At 37.3% G+C, this 19,787-nt stretch overlaps 2 protein-coding genes across 3 annotated transcripts; one reads left to right on the top strand and one right to left on the bottom strand.

Moving 5' to 3' along the window:
* The first annotated feature begins 109 nt into the window (after nucleotides 1-109).
* Nucleotides 110-10,723, top strand: PolA2 (DNA polymerase alpha subunit B). The gene is made up of 12 exons (XM_074094471.1): nucleotides 110-276; nucleotides 423-651; nucleotides 811-856; nucleotides 4,369-4,442; nucleotides 5,260-5,430; nucleotides 5,905-6,028; nucleotides 6,111-6,235; nucleotides 6,603-6,751; nucleotides 6,860-7,094; nucleotides 7,798-8,001; nucleotides 9,677-9,857; nucleotides 10,560-10,723. The coding sequence occupies exons 1-12, from the start codon at nucleotides 201-203 to the stop codon at nucleotides 10,689-10,691; spliced, it is 1,746 nt and encodes a 581-aa protein (XP_073950572.1). The 5' UTR covers nucleotides 110-200; the 3' UTR covers nucleotides 10,692-10,723.
* On the bottom strand, nucleotides 10,720-19,424 carry Marc (Mitochondrial amidoxime reducing component). Of its 2 annotated transcripts, none has more exons than XM_074094473.1 (8): nucleotides 19,327-19,424; nucleotides 15,133-15,352; nucleotides 14,902-15,046; nucleotides 14,294-14,388; nucleotides 13,189-13,300; nucleotides 12,116-12,324; nucleotides 11,799-11,873; nucleotides 10,720-11,534 (listed from the first exon to the last, which is right to left on the bottom strand). In XM_074094473.1, the coding sequence occupies exons 1-8, from the start codon at nucleotides 19,337-19,339 to the stop codon at nucleotides 11,405-11,407; spliced, it is 999 nt and encodes a 332-aa protein (XP_073950574.1). In that variant the 5' UTR covers nucleotides 19,340-19,424; the 3' UTR covers nucleotides 10,720-11,404. The 2 variants fall into 2 exon arrangements, with proteins under 2 accessions (XP_073950574.1, XP_073950573.1); XM_074094472.1 differs by lacking the exon at nucleotides 19,327-19,424 and adding an exon at nucleotides 18,668-18,833.
* Between the last annotated feature and the right edge of the window lie 363 nt (nucleotides 19,425-19,787).

Here is a 19,787-nt window from a genome sequence, read left to right as displayed (position 1 = left end):
TTATTTTGCAACTCTATATATTTCATTGCCAATCGGTAAATCCTACTCAAAGGTTCTTTCTACTCTAGTTCAACTCTAGATTGGCATTGGTTAGCTTGGTTAGGCTTGTCTATGGGTAAAAACTTTCTGACGCAAACTTTTTGATTGGCGGTCTTCTGCCTTGCTTGCTTCCTTCATTCACTCTCTCAAAATTACAGAAAATGGCTACCGAAGAGTTGCTGACCGAGCAATTTCAGTTTTTGGGTATAGAAGTACAGAAAGAAGTTTTATGTAAATGTAAGTAATCAATTAATTACCCATAATCGGTTAACTATTCGGTAACTAAGTCTAATACAAACCCACATTTTAGACTGTTTGTATGACTTGTAACGCTAAGAAAATGACTGTTCAAGGTTGTTTCATTATTCACTTGTATTTCAAAGGTGTGAGTTTGTGCAAAGAATACGATGTTGACGCGGAAACTTTGGTTGAACTATGGATGGCGTTCAGTTTGACAAACTTAAACGGCGCCCCTCCGAATTTGGATACCTTGAATTCTCTCGAGAGAAAGGAATTTTCCAAGCGGGCGGATCGCCTTAGCGCACCCGTTAAAGATGCTAGATCAAGTACCGGCATAAGTTTTACGGCGTACAGGGCGTCCGCAGCTTCTCAGTATCCTTTTATTCGCATCTTCCACGTGCTCTAACGATATTTTGTAACTTTATTGCTTACTTAACATAATGTATTATTGTTCAAGAGGCTGTTAAGTGAGGGTTATGTGTATTCAGTTTATGTTTATGGATATTGTTCTATATTTTCCTTCACATTCAGACCAGATAATGAAGTCCTATCTGAATACATGTCTACAACACCAAAGGTATGTCATTTTACTTAGTCTTTGTAATAACTTAACCTTGTGGAAGTAATTGAAATGTCATGCTATCCTTGTCTGCTTATTATGGGAACTGATTGTTAGAGGGAGAGAGAATTAGCAGTAGTCCTGTAGTAATTACAGGCACAGGAACAAAAAACTTAGTTGCAAATATGTTTTAAAATAAAAATATATTAATGTTTTTTTTTTAAAGCCTTGATGCATATTTATTTGATGTATGTTTTCATTTTATTTTCCTTATTTGTTAAAATCATCAGTATTGAGCTTATTTGTATTAATTTTGTGTTGACCAACAAGCAGAGGCTGTTGGAATTTAGATAGAAAGTAAATGTTAAAAACAAAAATCCAATATTTGTGTAAGCAAATACAAGGTGTCTTTAAATTATTCCTGAATATTTCAGCAGATGGCTGAGTTACTTTGATTAGATCCCCATAAAGGTTGGACTAAAGCAAAGGGGGTCCTGACTACATAGGTTAGGTTAAGTTAGAATGTTAAAGTTATATATGGGACCCCCTTTGATTTAGGCAGACCCCATGGGTATGTACAGTACTAATCCATACTTATACTTACTTACTAATATTATAAATGCGAAAGTGTGTTTGTATGTTTGTGATTTTGTCTTTCTTTCACACCGTAAGGAAGCGATGGATCAACGTGATTTTTGGCATAGAGATAGTTTATGGGCCCGAGAGTGACATAGGCTACTTTTTAATCCCAGAAAATGCACAGTTCCCGAGGGAACAGCGCACAATAACCAAATGCCATGCGGGCGGAGCTGCGGGCAAAAGCTAGTGTGTTTATAAGGCTGAAACAATGGGATATGAGTCTACTTGCACTGAATGGGTATGTATCTAGTGGCACAGTTTCCTTCTGTGACTAGATCTACACTCATTGAGTGCTCATAGACTGAGCATCGATGCGTGAATACATGAAGAGTCTTTTGGTATGGTGTTTTACTTAGATGACTTGATGATATTTGTGGGCAAGTATGTTTCTAGTTCATGTTGTACATACCATGACTAGATCCATACTCGTCTGCAGCCATCAACTCACTCTACATACTTAGGTTACAACAGTTGTAAATTATGTTCCTACTGGTTCTATAATTGTTTTCCTTTTTTTACAGTAGATTTAAAATATATCTTTGGCACATGTAAACATTGGAAATAGTGTGACTTTGTACTGTGTAAGTATTCTGCAAATCATTGCCCACTAAGGGTCTGCTTGTAAACGAAACACTTGAAATCTTGAAATAGGTACAAGTGTGCATTATTTAATTAGCTGGACCCAGTAAAAAAAAAAACTTGCAGATATCTAAAGCCTGATTGTTTGTAATGTCATATATTCTTGTATTAGACTTCTGGACTTCAACATTAACATGCAGTTACTTTTTTTGTGAAATAGCATGATAAATTAGCAAGAAGGTCACCTGATAAGTAAGCAACACCACCTGTGGACATTGCAAGACCAGACTTCCAGATGTGTTTCCACCTTAGAGAGTTATAGTCTTATGATCCTCATGTGCCAGTAGTTTCACTAGCACACACCGCTGTGTGGCAGCAGAATTAATGAGTAAGATAATGGTAGCAATCTGCATAGATTGCCCTGCATTTTGCAGGTGGTAGGACCTTGTGCAAGGTCCGCCCGGATTGCTACCACCATCTTGCTCGCTAATCCTGCCGTGAAGCAGCAGTGCTTGCAAGAGTAAGACAGCCGGTGAAATTACTTGAGGTATCCCATCTTAGTAGACCTTACACTAAGTCAAGGTCAACCACCTGCAAGAGTGCAAGACTTATTAGGTACCTAGTATAATTTTTACACAATAAAACAACACTAATTAATAAAAAAACAAGCTTACAACCCATTTGCTGTTGATTGACACTTCTGATCTTGGTGTCACAGACAGATAATTACCGAAAATTTACTATTAATGTTGTGTGATTTTAATTAACCGGCGCGGCAGCTACGGATTCTGCTTCTATGGTGCCTAAAATATTTTAATTAAGACTTAGTTAAAATTTCACTGTTAGTTTCCTTGTAGGTAGGTGAGTAGGGTGATTGTTAAAATTTACTTCAGATTATTTTTATGTATTAAAAGATTGTTTTTAGAATTATTTATTGCCTTTGTGTTAATGATATTATTAGTTTTGCCAGTGTAGTGATAAAAACATCAAGTGAAGGGTCCACGGAAAGAACGTGTCTAGTCTAGTCACCTAAGCAACTTTTTGAGTTACAGCGGTTTGAAAGTTAGTCATCACAAACAATTACTATGGTTACCATTTATTTAAAAGATAAAAAATAGATTTTATATTGTTTCTAGATTATTTAATTCAGTGGTAAGTCATAGTACTTTGTAAGCTCTACATTTTGAGATTAAAATCTCAATTTTAAAAAAAGGTGACTAGACATGTTTTTTCCGTGGACCCTTCAAGTAATTTCTAAATATTGTGAGCATTTTTCATGTTTTAACTTTAAAATGGAATGAATTAGTATTGACCAATGCTCTTCCATAAATCACACACTCACACTAGAGTACGAGTACGATAAGTACATCTCTTGTGAGCGTATAAAAACTTGAGAAAAATTCACTCTATTAAAAATAATCTACATATTTAGATATCATAGTACTGCCGTGTAGGGCGTAGTTAACTACATTTTGAAATCTGATTACATGTACTTAGTACAAGTAACCTTAACTACTTGTAGTTAAACTTATAAGTAGTTAAGTGACCTTAACTACAAATAGTAGGTAAATTAATCAGGTTAGGTACATAAGTTTCGCGTCTGTACTGTAAAGTATTGAGGAGTTTTCTCCTGCGGACACGATCCTTCTTGGCTGACCCACCAGGATGTCAATATTACATTATTGTGCAGTTACCAGATTTTCATAAATGTGCAAATTTTCAAGACATTGCACCCACTGAAAGTGGGTCTAATATAACTCAAGATTTGACCCATACATACACACATATATTGCAAATAAAAGCTTGTAAAAAAAAGTGACGGTTGGTTTTCATACAGATTGAGGAACTTGGCTTATTTAGGTAGATCTGTTTGGTCTTTTCATTTAATAGGTTTATGTTTTTTTGTACTTAACTAAGTATTTAGGTAGGTAGTTAGAAAATGTAATCAAGTAATCGTGATTGCGACTACAATTTGTAGTTAGTAACCGACATTTTTAACTACATTTTACGGTTACTATTTATCCGTTCCTGATATTACTAACTACAAAACGTAACCGCAATCAGTAATCTGTAGTTAGATTACATATTGCCCAATACTCAATGACTGCTTAAAATTCTTTATTTACCAATACAATTACATATGTATTTATTTCCACATCCGCCCATTGGTAACGCTAACAAAATGGCGCGTGGGGAATTTTGGAGATCGCGCGACTACGTGAGATGAGAAGATAGTGATAAATCTTGTTTGTTGAAACTCTTTGCATAAATAACATCCTACTGCCTAAGCTAATAAATAAGGACTGTTTCAGAGGGTGAAGGAGGAAAGTGATTCAGTTTCGATCCATGAAACTAAAATAGATCCTGGCATAAACTCTCCAAAAATGTAAGTACTAAATAAAAAACTGGGTGTATTGTAATTTACTTACTATCGTCCCTTTCTTTTAGTTTTATGTAAATTTATGAAAATTACCTAATCTAATAATTACCTATTTTAATGAAATTAACTTTTTGTTTTTATAGTCTGTTCTATTATACCTATGTAGAAGGGTAATTACCGAAACTACAAATAATAAAAAATACCTTTATCGAAAAAACAAACTAAAATATAGATGCACAGAAAAACCAGAAAAATAAGACCAGCGCTGGGAATCGAACCCAGGTACAGGTTTTTCTGTGCATCTATATTTCAGTTTGTATTATCGATATGGGTTTTACAGGATGACCGTATAAGTAACAAAAATTTGTAATTGAAATTAAAAATACACAAAGATTCCAAAAACCAATCTTAAAAAATACCTAGTTTATTATGCTTATTGGATACCCGTATATGATACACCTAACTAAATAATAAGGTAAAATTTGCTTGTATGTATCTAATCTACGTATGTAGATGTAGGGAGCTGGGGTAATCTTTGCGACTATAGAACCGATTTTGAAAATTCGTATGTAGATGGCCACACAGTTACTAATTACCATATGAAACTATTTAGATATATTTAACACAGGACGCAACGTACTGGTTGTTTTGTTTGCAGGTAAGTAAAGTAGGTAGTACCTAACTTCGTCACTTTCATTTTATTATAGGCTTTTAGGTATTTTACTATTTTTTCTCAAATAACACAATTACTAACTGATTATAAAATCGGCTCGGCACTTAATCAAAAGCCTAAACTCCTAATAAAAACGTGTGCCTGTTCCAGCGGCGTGTCTTCTAAATACAGCTCGAGAACGAACGCCGGCTCCGTATTACACAGTTACGGGGAAGATAAATTGTTGCAAGTCATCGCTAAGCATAATGGCCCTAATAATGACTTGAAACTCAATGTCACGCAAGTACCGAACGACGACGGAGATTTGTACACTAAAGCCGTGTGAGTATGGAGTAAAACAGATGTTATAAATAATTAGGATGCATTTAAAGTTGGAGTCTTTAGGTTTGGAGGTGGTTAGGTACCTATTCATTTTGATTCCGGACACAACTTGAACTGTTTGGTAAATTAAAATGAGATTGCGAGCCAGGGGTTCGCTGGCGCTAGCGTAACATACAGCAGGCGTTACAAGCCTACTAACACTGTGGGAAAGATAAGATCAAGTTTCACTGCTGTGCAATAAATAAACTAGGTAGTTCGAAAACATTGGGGTCGTCTCCACTAAAGCCGTGGATTGGCGTGCGGAGTAGTAGGTAACTGGTTTGCGGCGGAACTCTTACATTTTTCCCCGCTTAGCTTTCTCGTGCAACTCATGTGAAGAGCCACGTTATTATCTGCACTCCAGAAGATATTGGTATAATTAGGCGATCAGAAACATCAATTTTAACAACAACTCAAATTTTAAGTGTACCGTAGGTTTGGATTTGAACTGCTACACGAAAAGGCCAGTGTTTATGACAACCACATAAGTTACATTTCCCGCTGTATCTTGAAGAAAGCGGGCATTACAGAAACTAGCTCAGTTCGTCATAAAACGCAGGTTCGTAAGTATAACGAATAAATAATGTTCTGGGTTAAACGTTGCACTTGCGTGCCATTTCCATTGTTTGTAAATATTTCAGGTAGATGTCGCGGTGGCGGGTCGAATACAGTGTGACGCGGATGCGCGACTCAACTCCAAAAGTGTGGTGTTGCAGGGCACTTGGGAACAGTCACTCAGTCAAACAGTGCCCGTAGACTTGGATAAGTGAGTATGGGCCAGTTATTGGATGCCTTTTCCTATCTTGTCATAGTATGAACCCAGTAACATTACGCCGTATTTTCTCTTGCATAAATTGTCGATTTTCCAATAGGCCAAGTAGCCCATATATAGGTAGGCCTGGGGTAGGCAGGGTATTAAATCCACACCTACTACGTATGGCTACGTGTATTCTTGCTCGATCCAATCCGTGGGGTGAGAGCGCGGGAAGATCAAGCGTGCGATAGCGTTATAGCACAGAATAGATAATACGTTATAGTGCTAATTTGTGATTGTACCTACCATTACTACATGCTAGGTTTATGCTGTGATTTTGTTCTAGGTAGGTAATATTTTCGATATTTTCTTGCTTCAGTTTGAAACAGTACTCTCTGTTTCCCGGTCAAGTGGTGGTTATGCGAGGCTTTAATCCTCGAGGAGACAAATTTATAGCTCAAGAAGTTTTCTGTGACGGTTCTCTACCATTGCCAGATCATAGCGCAGATAAGACGAATGTTTTAGAAGGTAGGTGTTTCGAGAGATTCTATTTAACGTTGCTAGCATGTGCAAGCAAAGTTAAGCTCTTTAGGGGCGTTCATTGAAATAAAAGTTGTTTTACTTATTTTATTCTAGGTACTATGTCAATGGTCATCGTGGCCGGTCCATACACTACTTCAGACAATTTGCTTTATGAACCCTTGAAAGATTTAGTCTCTTATATAACGACCCACAAGCCGCACGTTGTAATTATGACGGGACCTTTTGTGGACTCTGATCACCCAAAAATAAAGGACAATTCCCTTACCGAGACTTATAAGTCTTTGTTTGATAGGCTAATGGACAGTTTAGCAGAAATCCATACAAGCAGGTGAGTTTGTGGCTTACGGAAGGCAAGTAAAATTACGTACCTACCTACTGTCGATTCAAAATAAGGCAACTACAAACTATGCATGCATGTGACTTGCAAGTTGGACAGAACTAGGTAGGTAACGTACATTTGAACTATTTTTTTCCTGACCCAACTGTAGAACGTTCTCATAGTAAGCGTCAACCCATAATTAATTTCCTTCGTCAAGCAATGCGATATGGCACTATTACTACTACGAAATGGTTCCACAGTGGGTCACGATTCAGTTTGATCGATAGTACACTAGTTAAAACTACCCCAATAATAAATGTTATGAAACAAATATGTTAATCGTTAATTTTAGCTGCATGAATTGTTGTTTCTTATAACTTATTATTTGAGTTGCGTATAGAGTTTTTGTCGTGAGCGATCATTTGCCAAAACCTAAATACTCTTGTGAATTGTAGGGTAATGATTATACTGCCCTCTAAAGGCCAAAGGCGGTATCTAAAAAAACACTTGGGTTATTTGTTATTTACTTATAAGTTAACTTATAACATTGTGTAGGTATCTTAGACATTCGGCATCAGATGGTAAAAATAACTCAAAAAGGATTTTTTTGAGATACTTAACGCCTTTTCTTTCAGAGGGCAGTATAACTTATTTATGCACTTTTAGAAACCTAAAAACAGGAATGTAATCTGAAATAAATATTTATTTCCAGTCCGTACACTAAACTTTACATAGTTTCAAGTTCCAAAGACGCATTTCACTTGAACATATACCCTACCTCGGCGTACTCGAGTCGCAGAAAGCTGCCTCACGTCCAGTTCATGCCTGATCCCTGCACCCTCAACATTAATGGAATCATCGTCGGAATTACCAGCACCGATGTCCTCATGCAGATCAGCCAGGAAGAAATATCTCTGTGAGTATACCTGCTTAAAATATTGACATAAGTTTCTTTTCTTTTTTATCCGTGGACCGTGACGCCCCGTCGCGCCCTCCAACTTCTATAGGTCTAGAAAGCCGTCCAACAGCACACGCACAACCTGTCTACCTGCGTTATTGACGATAGAATTCTAAATTGACCGAATCGGTTTTTAAACTCTGTTATCTTTATTCATCGGCGAGTGGGAACCCTGTGCTCTTGGCGCCAAACCGGTTTCGAGTCAACGGTGCCCAACGGAATACGAACGCTCGTGTAACATGATAAGTTTCAATTTCGCGTGCATGTCGTAAGAGTAGGCAACGATTTATACCTAAACTTGACTTTTGTTCGAGAGAGTCCCTTCTGTACGGTAGTACTATTAGTTATTCTGTGCCAATACACAGTAATAATAATGGAAACATTAAATATTAAGAAAAACAACTCTGTTTCCATACTTTTGGCCTTGGGTGTATGGTGGAATGATGATGATGACTTAAAGTTTGCCTTATTTGCGGATTTCCTGTTTGAAGTATAAGCTTACTGTCTGTTATGTTGCCGGCCTCTTCGCCTGATTACATTTTATTTGCCATACTCAATCAAGTAATTTACCAAAGTAAAAGTACCTACCAATGTGTTAATCCAAGTCCTAAAATATTCGAGCGTTATATTTCATCAAATCCCTTCTGTCGCTTTATATGATTGAGTAACAAATGTACAAACTTTCGCATAAATTGTATCTGCGTATTCTGCGTTTAATACGGCATTTGACAACTCCTGATTATGCCATATCTTAATATTATTATAAAAATATAGATAAATAGATAGTGTTAAGCGAAGAGAAAAATTAAATCGGTTGAAAATTGAATTTATAGTGATTTTTTGAAAAATCTATATACCTGTCTCATTCTCAAACGCTTTTCTCTATGCAGCAAGTATGGCGGTACTGGCGTGTGACGTCACATGCCAGTATGTCTTTCTCTGTCTAATCTTGAATTTCAAACCTTTATAACTTTGTTATTTGTAAAGGTAGCTTAAAAATTGTTTTTCTATTCGATAACAGGCATTGTGTAGTTTTAATTTATAAAACATATACAAAATAGTCAAATACCGTATTGTAAGTACTAAGCGTGAAAGCGTAATAAACAAACATACTCACTTTCGTAATTATAAAATTATTTAGTAAGGATTTAGATTAGTTGGAATTAGTTAAACTTCGGGGAGCTAACTACACGATTTTATGATTGGTGTTCATACGTTGCGACATACTTACTCTTCACAGTAATGTCACGCTATTTCATCGTGACGCCTTAGCTGCTACTTGACGAAGCCTAGGGGGTTTCTTGTTCTTTCGGCCGGATCACAACTATAAGGGTTGCTTGTAGGACTACGGAACCCTAAAAAGGCAGCAACCCTGTAGCCACCATGAAACCATTTCAAATGAAAAGCCATTACGATTTTCCTTGTTAATTAATGCGATGTCACTACGACGTTACTGTGAAATGGTTCCATGGTGACTCATGAATTAAACTCCTTGACCGTACCTACCTGATATTAATATTTTGTTATAGATAGCTCTGTGTCGCTTATACATATTCTGTGCATTCCATTCTACGGGGCTGCCATTGTCAACATGCGACAAAAGCCTGTACATACTAATCCGTGATTCATGCAGAGGCGCGGGCGGCGACAAGCTTGCTAGACTGGCGGGGCACGTGCTAGCCCAGCAGTGCTACAGCCCGCTGTGGCCGCCGCTGGCGCAGCCCGTGGACGCCGCGCTGTGGGCTGCGCACGCGCAACTGCCGCGAACGCCGCACCTGCTCGTCCTACCCTCCAACTTCAGATATTTTGTTAAGGTAAGAAATTAACCTCTTTCAAACCAATCTCGTAAGTCATTTTTCCAAACAACTCAGAAAATTAGCTTCTCCAGCCTACATACATCCCATTGAAGGGACCGGGCGTTGTCTAAAAAAATCAAACCAAAGTCTGGTCTATTTTGAATAGAGTAAGGAGAAAGCGGATTATGTATCAGAAAGTACGACTACTGAGCAGAGACTGAGCAGAGTGGCGGTTACCTACTTACCGACAACAGTGTAGTTCTAGTTAAATAGCCCTCGCCAAACATGAGCCCCCCTCCCCTACATGTCAAGCTAAACTCTATTTCAGACGTGAGTTATCCATTAATAATATAATCGTAACTAAGTTAAAAACGTTGAAAAATTTCTAAGTTCAATATCTCAAAAATGCTTAGAGGGGCTACAGCGCGGCGGAGCGAAGATAGGTAAATAAAGCGTTTCTATTTATTCATGACAAACGCATTCCTCGTATCGCATCTTCGTACATCTCTGGTGTAAACGCAGCATAGGGGCCTCGATAGACAGACGGATAATGAATTTGTTAATTTTGAGACGTGAAACAAGTACCCTTGGGTACACTAGTAAACTCAATAAAATACTTACTTTACTTCCATTTCTGTAAGCTTCTAAGTTCCAAATTAGTAACAGGCCTTAATTAGAACTACACTATTGACATGTAAAGTGGTTTTTTCTTGTTTGCAGGAGGTGAATGGGTCCATTGTAGTAAATCCTGAACGTCTCACAAAAGGCACAGGAGGCGGCACGTTCGCGCGGCTGCTTGTCAACGTGGACGCTGGCACTCGGAACGTGGCAGCACAGATTATGCGCATTTAATATCCTTACACAATAAAATTTTCAGTAAGTCAGTTTATTTCTTTATTTATAAAACAACCTAAAACGCCACTACCTTAAGTTTTGTTTTAGCTCTAGGCTAAAAGTCTACGAACAAATCTAAAAGTACATTAAGATTGAACTCCAGAATATAACGGAAAGAAGTATTATAGTAAAATTTTTCTAAAACTTATTAATGGCCATGAAGGTAAAATTACCGCTCATGGATGACATAAAAACCGGCCAAGAGCGTGTCGGACACGCCCAAAATAGGAATCTTCCAAGTTTAGGTATATTTTATACCTTAGGCTGCTATATTTACTCTTAAACTACTAATAATTCTCAGGCAAACTTAGCCGTTATAGTTTTCCTTAAAAGTTTGATATGTAGGTACTTACTACCATCTTGAATTTTTTCAAATTTTTCCACCCACCGGTTTACATTTTAGAGGGGGGGGGGGACGCTCGATTTTCATAATAATTTGCACTTTAAAGTTAAATATGTTTCCCCTAATGGTTTTAACCCTAAACTTGGAGAGGTGAGTCAAGTGTATTGAATTCAAGCCTCGTTGGATTCTTGTAGAGCTAACAAAAATAACTTTAAAAAAATACAATCTTAAATTATGTAAGTAAATGAGCCAGTCGCAAGCCACCTCGACGGACCTCTCGATCCTAACGCCATCTAGCGATATTTCGTCTGCGAAAAACTTTCATTGCTCAGGCAACATAAACAGGGTCGTTGAGTGAGACGATTCCGCCGGGCGGCGACCGCAGCGTCATCTGCAAACCCATGCGCGGTGCGTTGCCTGCTGACTTACGTAGAACCGGGTCCTCGATCTGACGGTATCTGGAAAATACAACAACTTATTTTAGGCACATAGATATAGTGAAGACACTAAAGCAGGGATAACGAACTTTTATTGGTGAACTTTTTTTTTTTTTTTTTTTTTTTTTTTTTGTTTTTTTTGTCAATCGTTCACCATACGATACGACCTGTAGTCAAAAATCTAATTTTCTCAACATACATGACCCTTATAAAATTATCAGCGACTAAACAAACGGAGGTTCTTAACAAAACGTCATGTCATAAAATTTAAATGCAAAAACTTACGTCTTCAAAGTTGCCAATGGTTCAGTCTTGGTATTGCGAACTCCAGTCTCCGGGTCAATCGTGGTCAGTATGCACCTACAATCAACAATTCGTTAAATTAATGCTCGAAATTCCTACTTAAATTGTAATTTTAATCTAATTATGAATCGGTTCGCAAACACCATGGTGAGGTGACAGTGCTATTGCTATTATATACGAGTACCTACATATATACATATAAAATGTTACTTGTGACTGAAAATAGTGAATGTTGAAGAAACAGGTTACAGTTTTTTTTCCGCTACCGTTTTTTCTTTGACGATGACCATTCCCCTCACCTTCCGCAAGGTTTGAGTATCTCGAACACGTTATCTCCAATCTTGATGAACCTCCATTTGTCCTCGTCGTAGGCTTGCGAGCCTTTGAGCAGGAAGTTGGGTCTGAAGGAGCGGTGCGTGACGCGACAGTCGGGAGCTAGGCGTGTGTTCAGATCATCCACGGAAGCGTCGTTTACCATGTTGAACGGAGTCTCGTCTGGCAGTGCACCCTAGAATATACCAAATCGAGACCGTAAGAAATAATTTATTGAATCAGGCGTAACTTTGCGGAGGTCCATTGTCATTGTCAATTATAAACAATTAGCACACCCGCGACCTTATGATAGCTATGTCTGTGCAACAAATGTGTGCTCACGCCGCTCCTCCACTTCCACATTGTAAGGACACACAAATTACGCAAACCCAACTATCACCACAGCCACACTGCACTGATGCGTTTCTAACTTAACCAGAGTTCATCGTCAGAGCAACAAAACCATTCACTATGCTACCAGATGTAGACCAGACTGACGCGTCAGTGTATTGTGGTGGTGGTGATAGTTGGGCTTGTGTGTGTTGTTACAGTGTGGAGGTGGAGGAGCTACATGAACACACATTTGTTGCGTAGACGTAGCTATCATAAGGTCGAGGTTGAGCAAAGTATTACTACCTAATCAAAAATGATATCCGCTGCGTACATTTATCTTAGGAGCAGGGCTCTGCACACTAGTGCACACTGCCTGACCAAGTAGCATTTATATCTGTACTAGCTTTTGCCCGCGGCTTCGTCCGCGTGGAATTCGGTTATCGCGCGCTGTTCCCTCGGGAACTGTGCATTTTTCCGGGATAAAAAGTAGCCTATGTCACTCTCTGGCCCATAAACTATCTCTATGCCAAAAATCACGTCGATCCGTCGCTCCGTTTCGACGTGAAAGACGGACAAACATACACACAAACACACACTTTTGCATTTATAATATTAGTATGGAGTAAGTATGGATAACGGTTGTACTAGAATATTCTTATATATTACTACAAATCGGTGCGCGAGTCCTACTCATTCGCATTTGGCTGTTTTTTTTTGTATATCTTACCGTATCATTCTTTGTGAATTTATAAGCTTTATTTGTGCTGTCTCTTAAAGTCCGCGGGTTTTGAGACGCGTAGTAGACCAAGCGGAAGTTGATAGACGAACGGTCCAATAGCCTGAAAATTGCGTCATTCTTATAGTTGATTTTAAGGTTGCCGTTTATCATTCTTCAACTGATAAGTAAAGTATATTATATAAGACAGGCCAATAAATGGGAAGGCTTGAATATTTGTTGCTGTTGGTTAATTAAATAACTGAAAACTAGAAAGTAGTTTGCTCAGAATCGAGAGTAGAATCGTTTACACTAAATTTTAAATTAGGTTGTGTTTGTGTTCATAAATGCCTTTTTAACTGTGGCCAGCCTAAAAGTTACGACTGCGACAGCCGCCAATTAAGTATTTTAGCGAGGTTGCATACTATTTCGATAGTTTAATACTGGCCGGTTTGCTATCACTGTGTGATTTAATGATTTTCAAGCAATTTTCAAGTGATTTTCTATGGATTTTCTTCTAAAAACGTCTATCATAAGGGCAATTGACAAATACAGATTATGATTGTAGAGTTAGAAATGAAGTAAAATTACGAGAATTAATAACTTAGCAAAACACAGGAATATCTTTTAAAATAATGAAGGTATTCAAAAATAAATGCAATCAATTAACTTAAAATGAAAAAATTTTTTTGGGGTGTCTGATTTTTTCAGTTATTTAATTAACACCTACAGTATGTGTACGTAAGACATTTGGTCTACTTTTTGATTTGATGTTGATTAATGACGAATAGGAAATATCGACGACCGGATGGCCAAGTGGTTAGGGAACCTGACTACGAAGCTTGAGGTCCCGGGTTTGATTCCCGGCCGGGGCAGATATTTGTACGAATAATACGAATGTTCTCGGCTCTGGGATGTTTAATATGTATTTAAGTATCTATTTATCTATATAAGTATGTTTATCCGTTGCCTAGTATCCATAGTACTTACAAGCTTTGCTTAGTTTAGGAGTGTCTCATGATATTTTTTTATTTTTTATTTATTTCATTTCGGTGAGAGTAAAAAGTTAATAAAATAAAAAAATATATAAGAAGCTAACAACAATGAAATATCCTACCTAGAAATCCATTCTGAGACCTCCCATCCGCAGTCCAATACTGGCACTGGAACACCCCAAACATAACCAGTTTTCGGGGTTTGCAATGCGATTACCTGCAATGATAATTTTAAGAATTTATTATTACATAGACTTTAAAAACTGCACCCAACCACATTACTATGACCCAACAGGCGTGTGGTGTAAGAGGTTTTATCGGTTTTGGTACCTACTCTAGTAATATTCAGAAATGTTCGTAAAATTTAATTTAGTCGAGGTTGAATGGAAATAATAACAATCGTTGACAACTTTTGATAAGATTGGTTTTATGGAATCTTTTTGTATTTTTTATTTCAATTCCAAATTTTTACTTTTACGGTCATCCCGTAAAACCTAAATTGAAAATACAAACTGAAATATAGATAACTTTTGATAACTCATTCGTGATCCGGGACGATATTGTGATGCATGGTACGGTTAAAATGTTTTTATTGATTGATACAGTTAAAAATCGGCAAAGTAAGATAAAATACTTAACTGCGCCAGAGACATAAAATTAAATAATCAATCTATTTTTATATCATGCGGTAGCAGCTGTCTGTAGTACAGGCTCTGTACACCGCACTCACCTCAGCCAAGTTGACATGTACGGGCTCCATGTCCCTGTGTTTTAACGTAAGAATAGAACTTCTTATCGTCGGTTCAACTAATAGGAGCTCCGGATAAGCTCTAGCAGTGATGAAATTGCTTTTTTCGTCTACTATCATCAGAAATCTGCAAAGATTAGTAGTAGATATTAACCATAAACTCTTAATGCTCCTAAAATATTTACAAATTTATCTAAATAGGCGATTTCTGACCTGTCTCTTAGCCAACCATCTTTCAGGCCTAGAGTCTCGCACGTTGCGCTGTTTAGTATTACAGGGGCGCATGACTTTATAGGATAAGTATAGATCTTGTCGAGAGTACCGACTTGCCTCCACTCGATCGGTATTCTCGTCTTGTTTTTGTAAATAGAGTAAGCGCAGTACGCGCTACCGAGCACCCCTGCAGTCACCGCTGCTGCCGTTGCGTAAGGAGCTGTAATGTGTCTAATGTTATTTTTAACAATATTAATTGAACCCGAATCCACAGTGTCAGTCGGTCAGTGGGTGTGACACCTATTAGTTTTAGCCTACGGCGGATCGAAGAGTTCAGAGGTATTAGTTATAATTTTCCCAGGCTGAAACTCGTGAATTTAGAAAGCTGTAATTTTGCAAAGAGTTTCTCTGTATGATGTAGACAAGGAATAAAGACCGATTATGCGTAAATCTCATGGGATAGCGGTTGAAACGGGGGTAATCTAAATGGAAATTATCACTCCTTTCTCTCAGGAACGCGTATAGTCAAACTAAAATTAATATCAAATAGGCACTCGGGGTCTGCTACCCTTTGTAGTAGTAAAAAAATCAAACTTCTAAGTCAAAGCAATCATAAGATACAGTGATTAAAAAGGCCTTTGTCTACAAATTGCCATAACCAACAAATCTATAGAGTACCAACATCCGGTTGATCTAGAAACTTAAGGTAGGCAGGTAGGAAGGAAAATCGTAACTTTTTAGTTCTGCCTGTCTATGTCCGTAACGATAATGACCAACCCATACTGCGTGCATTTTGTTTAGGAGAGGGAATCTGCTTACACTGGACACTCATACATACAAATTTGCATGGAACCCTCGGTGCGTGAATCCTATTCGCACTTAAGTAGCCGATTTTTTATTTGGTATATGCGCATACCTATTTTAGCATCTTAAAGTAATGTCATTTTATCACCGCCCCGCCCGCAGTAAATATAAATATTTATATCTACACTGGTGATATGTAGCTGATTATAGCTATAATAGGTACTTAATATAAGTTGTTTTCGTATGTATAAGTGCCTACAATACAAGCTGTAAGATAAACTCGCGGCTGGCTGCTATCAAATAGGTATTTTCTTTATAATAAAAATACTCCTCGCATCGCAATCATTATTATTCATTTGGCCTCTATTTATGAAAATACTACACAATATTAAAATTATACTTAGGTATTAACCTGTACACAATATTAAAATTATAATTAGGTATTAACCTAAGTATAATTTTAATATTGTGTAGTGCAGTAAATTACTGGCACTTGAGGTACTCCATCTTAGGCCTCTAGGTTGGCAACGCATCTGAAATACCCCTGATGTTGCAGATGTTTATGGGCGGCGGTGCTCACTGTCTCTTACCATCAAGAGACCCACTTGCTCGTTTTCCATCCAGTCGAATTAAAACAAAATTACATCGATCCCAGTAGGTCACCACTGTCTCGGACGGAATGTAAGACCTAATATTGCACGGCGTCGACGTGTAGTACTGTGTTTGTATACGAATTATAAAAGCAGGCATTTCTAGTTTAGATCATATATTCTGAGTCTACAATACCACTCCCTTTTGTAACCCGTGCCAAAAAACAGACCTTCATTTAAATATCATGGGACACTTAACACCAATTGACCTAGTACCAAACTAAGCAAAGCTTGTACTATGGATACTAGGCAACGGATAAACATACTTATATACATAAATACATACTTAAATATATATTAAACATCCAAGACCCGAGAGCAAACATTCGTATTATTCATACAAATATCCGCCCGACCGGGAATCGAACCCGGGACCTCAAGCTTCGTAGTCAGGTTATCTAACCACTTGGCCATCCGGTCGTCAAATTCATCATTTGCGCACTAATTTCTCGTTCCTTAATTATGTGCTGTGTGAATACATAATATATTAAAAAATAAACGAAAATGAGGATATGATATGACTTTAATTCAGCATTCCGGTTTTGTCTTGAATACCTACTTACTGAATACTTTATTAACTTTATTAGGTGTTGAATATCATACTACCTAATCGGAAAAGATGACTGACGAACTGAACCTTACTAAGTTATGAAATTTTTGTTAATGTTACCCAACTTCCTAGTAAATACATGTTGTACTGAAGTGACTACTGACCGAACGTTGTAATTGTAACATAACAAGCTTTTACATTTAGGTAGATAGGTATTTTTGTTTTATTATCCGACGTGTTGTGATAAACTTGATGTTGTTACCTGCAATTACCTAGGGTCAAGTGTCCAACAATGAAACTTAGGTACCTACACAGTGAAATATTGCGATATTTCTAAAGTGCCAATTTTGCCAGATCGTGCACCGTTGATCGCGTAAGGACACCCTTGAAAACTCGGCACTGTACCCCTGTTTGCATTGGCGTTACGTGGAGGAACACGTGTCTACGGAGCTTTTTCAGTATTATTGACACAAAAGTTCAATATCTCAAAAACGGCTAAACCGATTTTGATAAAACATGTTCTTAGACATCACACCATGGCTAGAAAACATGCTTCCAATTAAAAAAAAAGCGCATTCAAATCGGTCCACCCGTTTAAGAGCTACAGTGCCACAGGCAGACAGACAGACACACAGAAATACAGAGACACAGACACACATAGCGGTCAAGCATAACACCCCTCTTTTTACGTCAAGGGTTAGGAATTTAAGCATTTTTTGTAGATTTTTCACTAAATTATGGTTATAAATTCTATATATTTGATACCTTTTTATGTTAAACGTATTTCGTAGATTATCGTGGACTAGATCACGTGTTAAAGTGGCACAATTTAGTAGGCAAAAATTCGAGGTTGATATAAAATACCTTAGGTGTTCAACAATGAAACATTTACGCATGGGACACGCCTAATAAGACTGATTGAAGTTAAAGTAATTAGAACTGTTTGATTATATTCGTGCATTTTTTTATTAACCTATTACATAAATACGTCCCAAAATTATGAAACAAATTGTATTAGTTTTCACGTTTCATTGTTAAATATGCAAATTGTATTAGCTTTTACGTTTCATTGTTAAATATGTAGTGTTTTATTCTGTACACCACTATGGACACAGTGAAAAATTGGCATTTTTTTACTTTTTATTTTTTTGATGACTTAAAACGCATTCTAGAATACTGTATATGTCACGCGATAGCGATACCCAATAAAATTACCTAAGTACAGTAAAAAATTCAGACTTCTATCTGTCAAAACAAAAGATTAATGAGATTTTGAATTTTATGTGTTTCATTGGTGGACAACTTGACCCTACCTATTAATACCGATAATTGTAAAAGTTAGATTTTTGTGATAGATAACTTTTCAACCAAGACGATATAGCTCTCTCTAGGTCTAAAAATCCCACAGAAAATAGTTTATACACACAAACGCTGTTAGCTTAGCTAACCTTTTAAAAATCATAATGAAACACCATGGATACCTACATCTTAAAAGAAGCATAATTAAATAAACATTGAAATGAAAACCTACCGTAGTTAGACATGACGTGTATCCGAACTCGTAAACACTATACAAGTAATTAATTAACATTAAAGTTTTTTATCACTCTTGCGGCGCGGCGCTCGCCTGTGTTGCTATACCTCGCTGGGTTTCTATGTCGAATGAAACGTTTACCGTGTTTACGCTTCGCTAGTCCCAGACAAAATAGTTAATATGTATAACCAAACCTTTGATATTTACTTAGTTGAAGGAAAAAATGGAGACGGAACATCTGACTTCTATCAGTCTGCATTCATTCCTTACCGATAATTTATTTATTATTGTATATATACCTAGGTACCATTTAGAGCGGTACAGGTGTCCGACCGCTAGTTTGCCAGGCGCAGAACACCTTGCAAGTGGTTAATAACATGTATTTTCTTTCTTTCTAGTTTTACGTACTTTTTCTCCTTAAATATGTGCCTATCTACAACATGCTGATAACGTTTTCGCAACCAATAAAGTATTATAGTATACTCGTAAGTAGTCATATTAGCGAGGATATTCCAATGGAAGAGAACCGCCCGACCCCAACTCCTGCCTAATCCCTCCTCTCCGCATCCCCCATCAAAAACATTTTGGCCCTTGCTACCCTAACGAGTATTGATCGTTTCGAATTAATAGAAAAAAGAAAAGAAACTATTACGTACCGTAGTTATGCATGCCGTTATCTTGAGCGGGAATCGTCAATTAAATAAATGTAAGACGTTCTGTTTTTGTTTTAAACTGTGTGCGTCCACAGTTCACACGGTCCACACACTCGTTCGCTAGCTGATTTGATCTAGTCTACGAGGAGATTCGTTGTATGGAGACTTCCGAATATTTCTCCCGCCTATGAAACTTGGCACATGATGAAAATAGGTAATACAGATTATTGATATACAATAGTCCAACATTTTTTCTTACGAGAAGTTAGGTATTTTTACCTAAACATGAAAATCGTTTATAGCTCTCTGCGAATAAATCCTCAGACTTAAATTCATTCTGTATACATACGTACCTGTGCACTACTTAGAATTAGAATATGTCTGTAAAACTATCCAATTATTTTTCGATTTCAGAGATACCGCAAATTTAACTTTTAACATTTTGCACTATAACTTCTACTGAA

The sequence above is a fragment of the Choristoneura fumiferana genome, chromosome 11, assembly GCF_025370935.1.
Source record: "Choristoneura fumiferana chromosome 11, NRCan_CFum_1, whole genome shotgun sequence".
Taxonomy (NCBI): Eukaryota; Metazoa; Arthropoda; class Insecta; order Lepidoptera; family Tortricidae; genus Choristoneura; species Choristoneura fumiferana.
The sequence above is the reverse complement of the archived record's forward strand: the minus strand, read 5'-3'. Positions and strand labels throughout refer to the sequence as shown.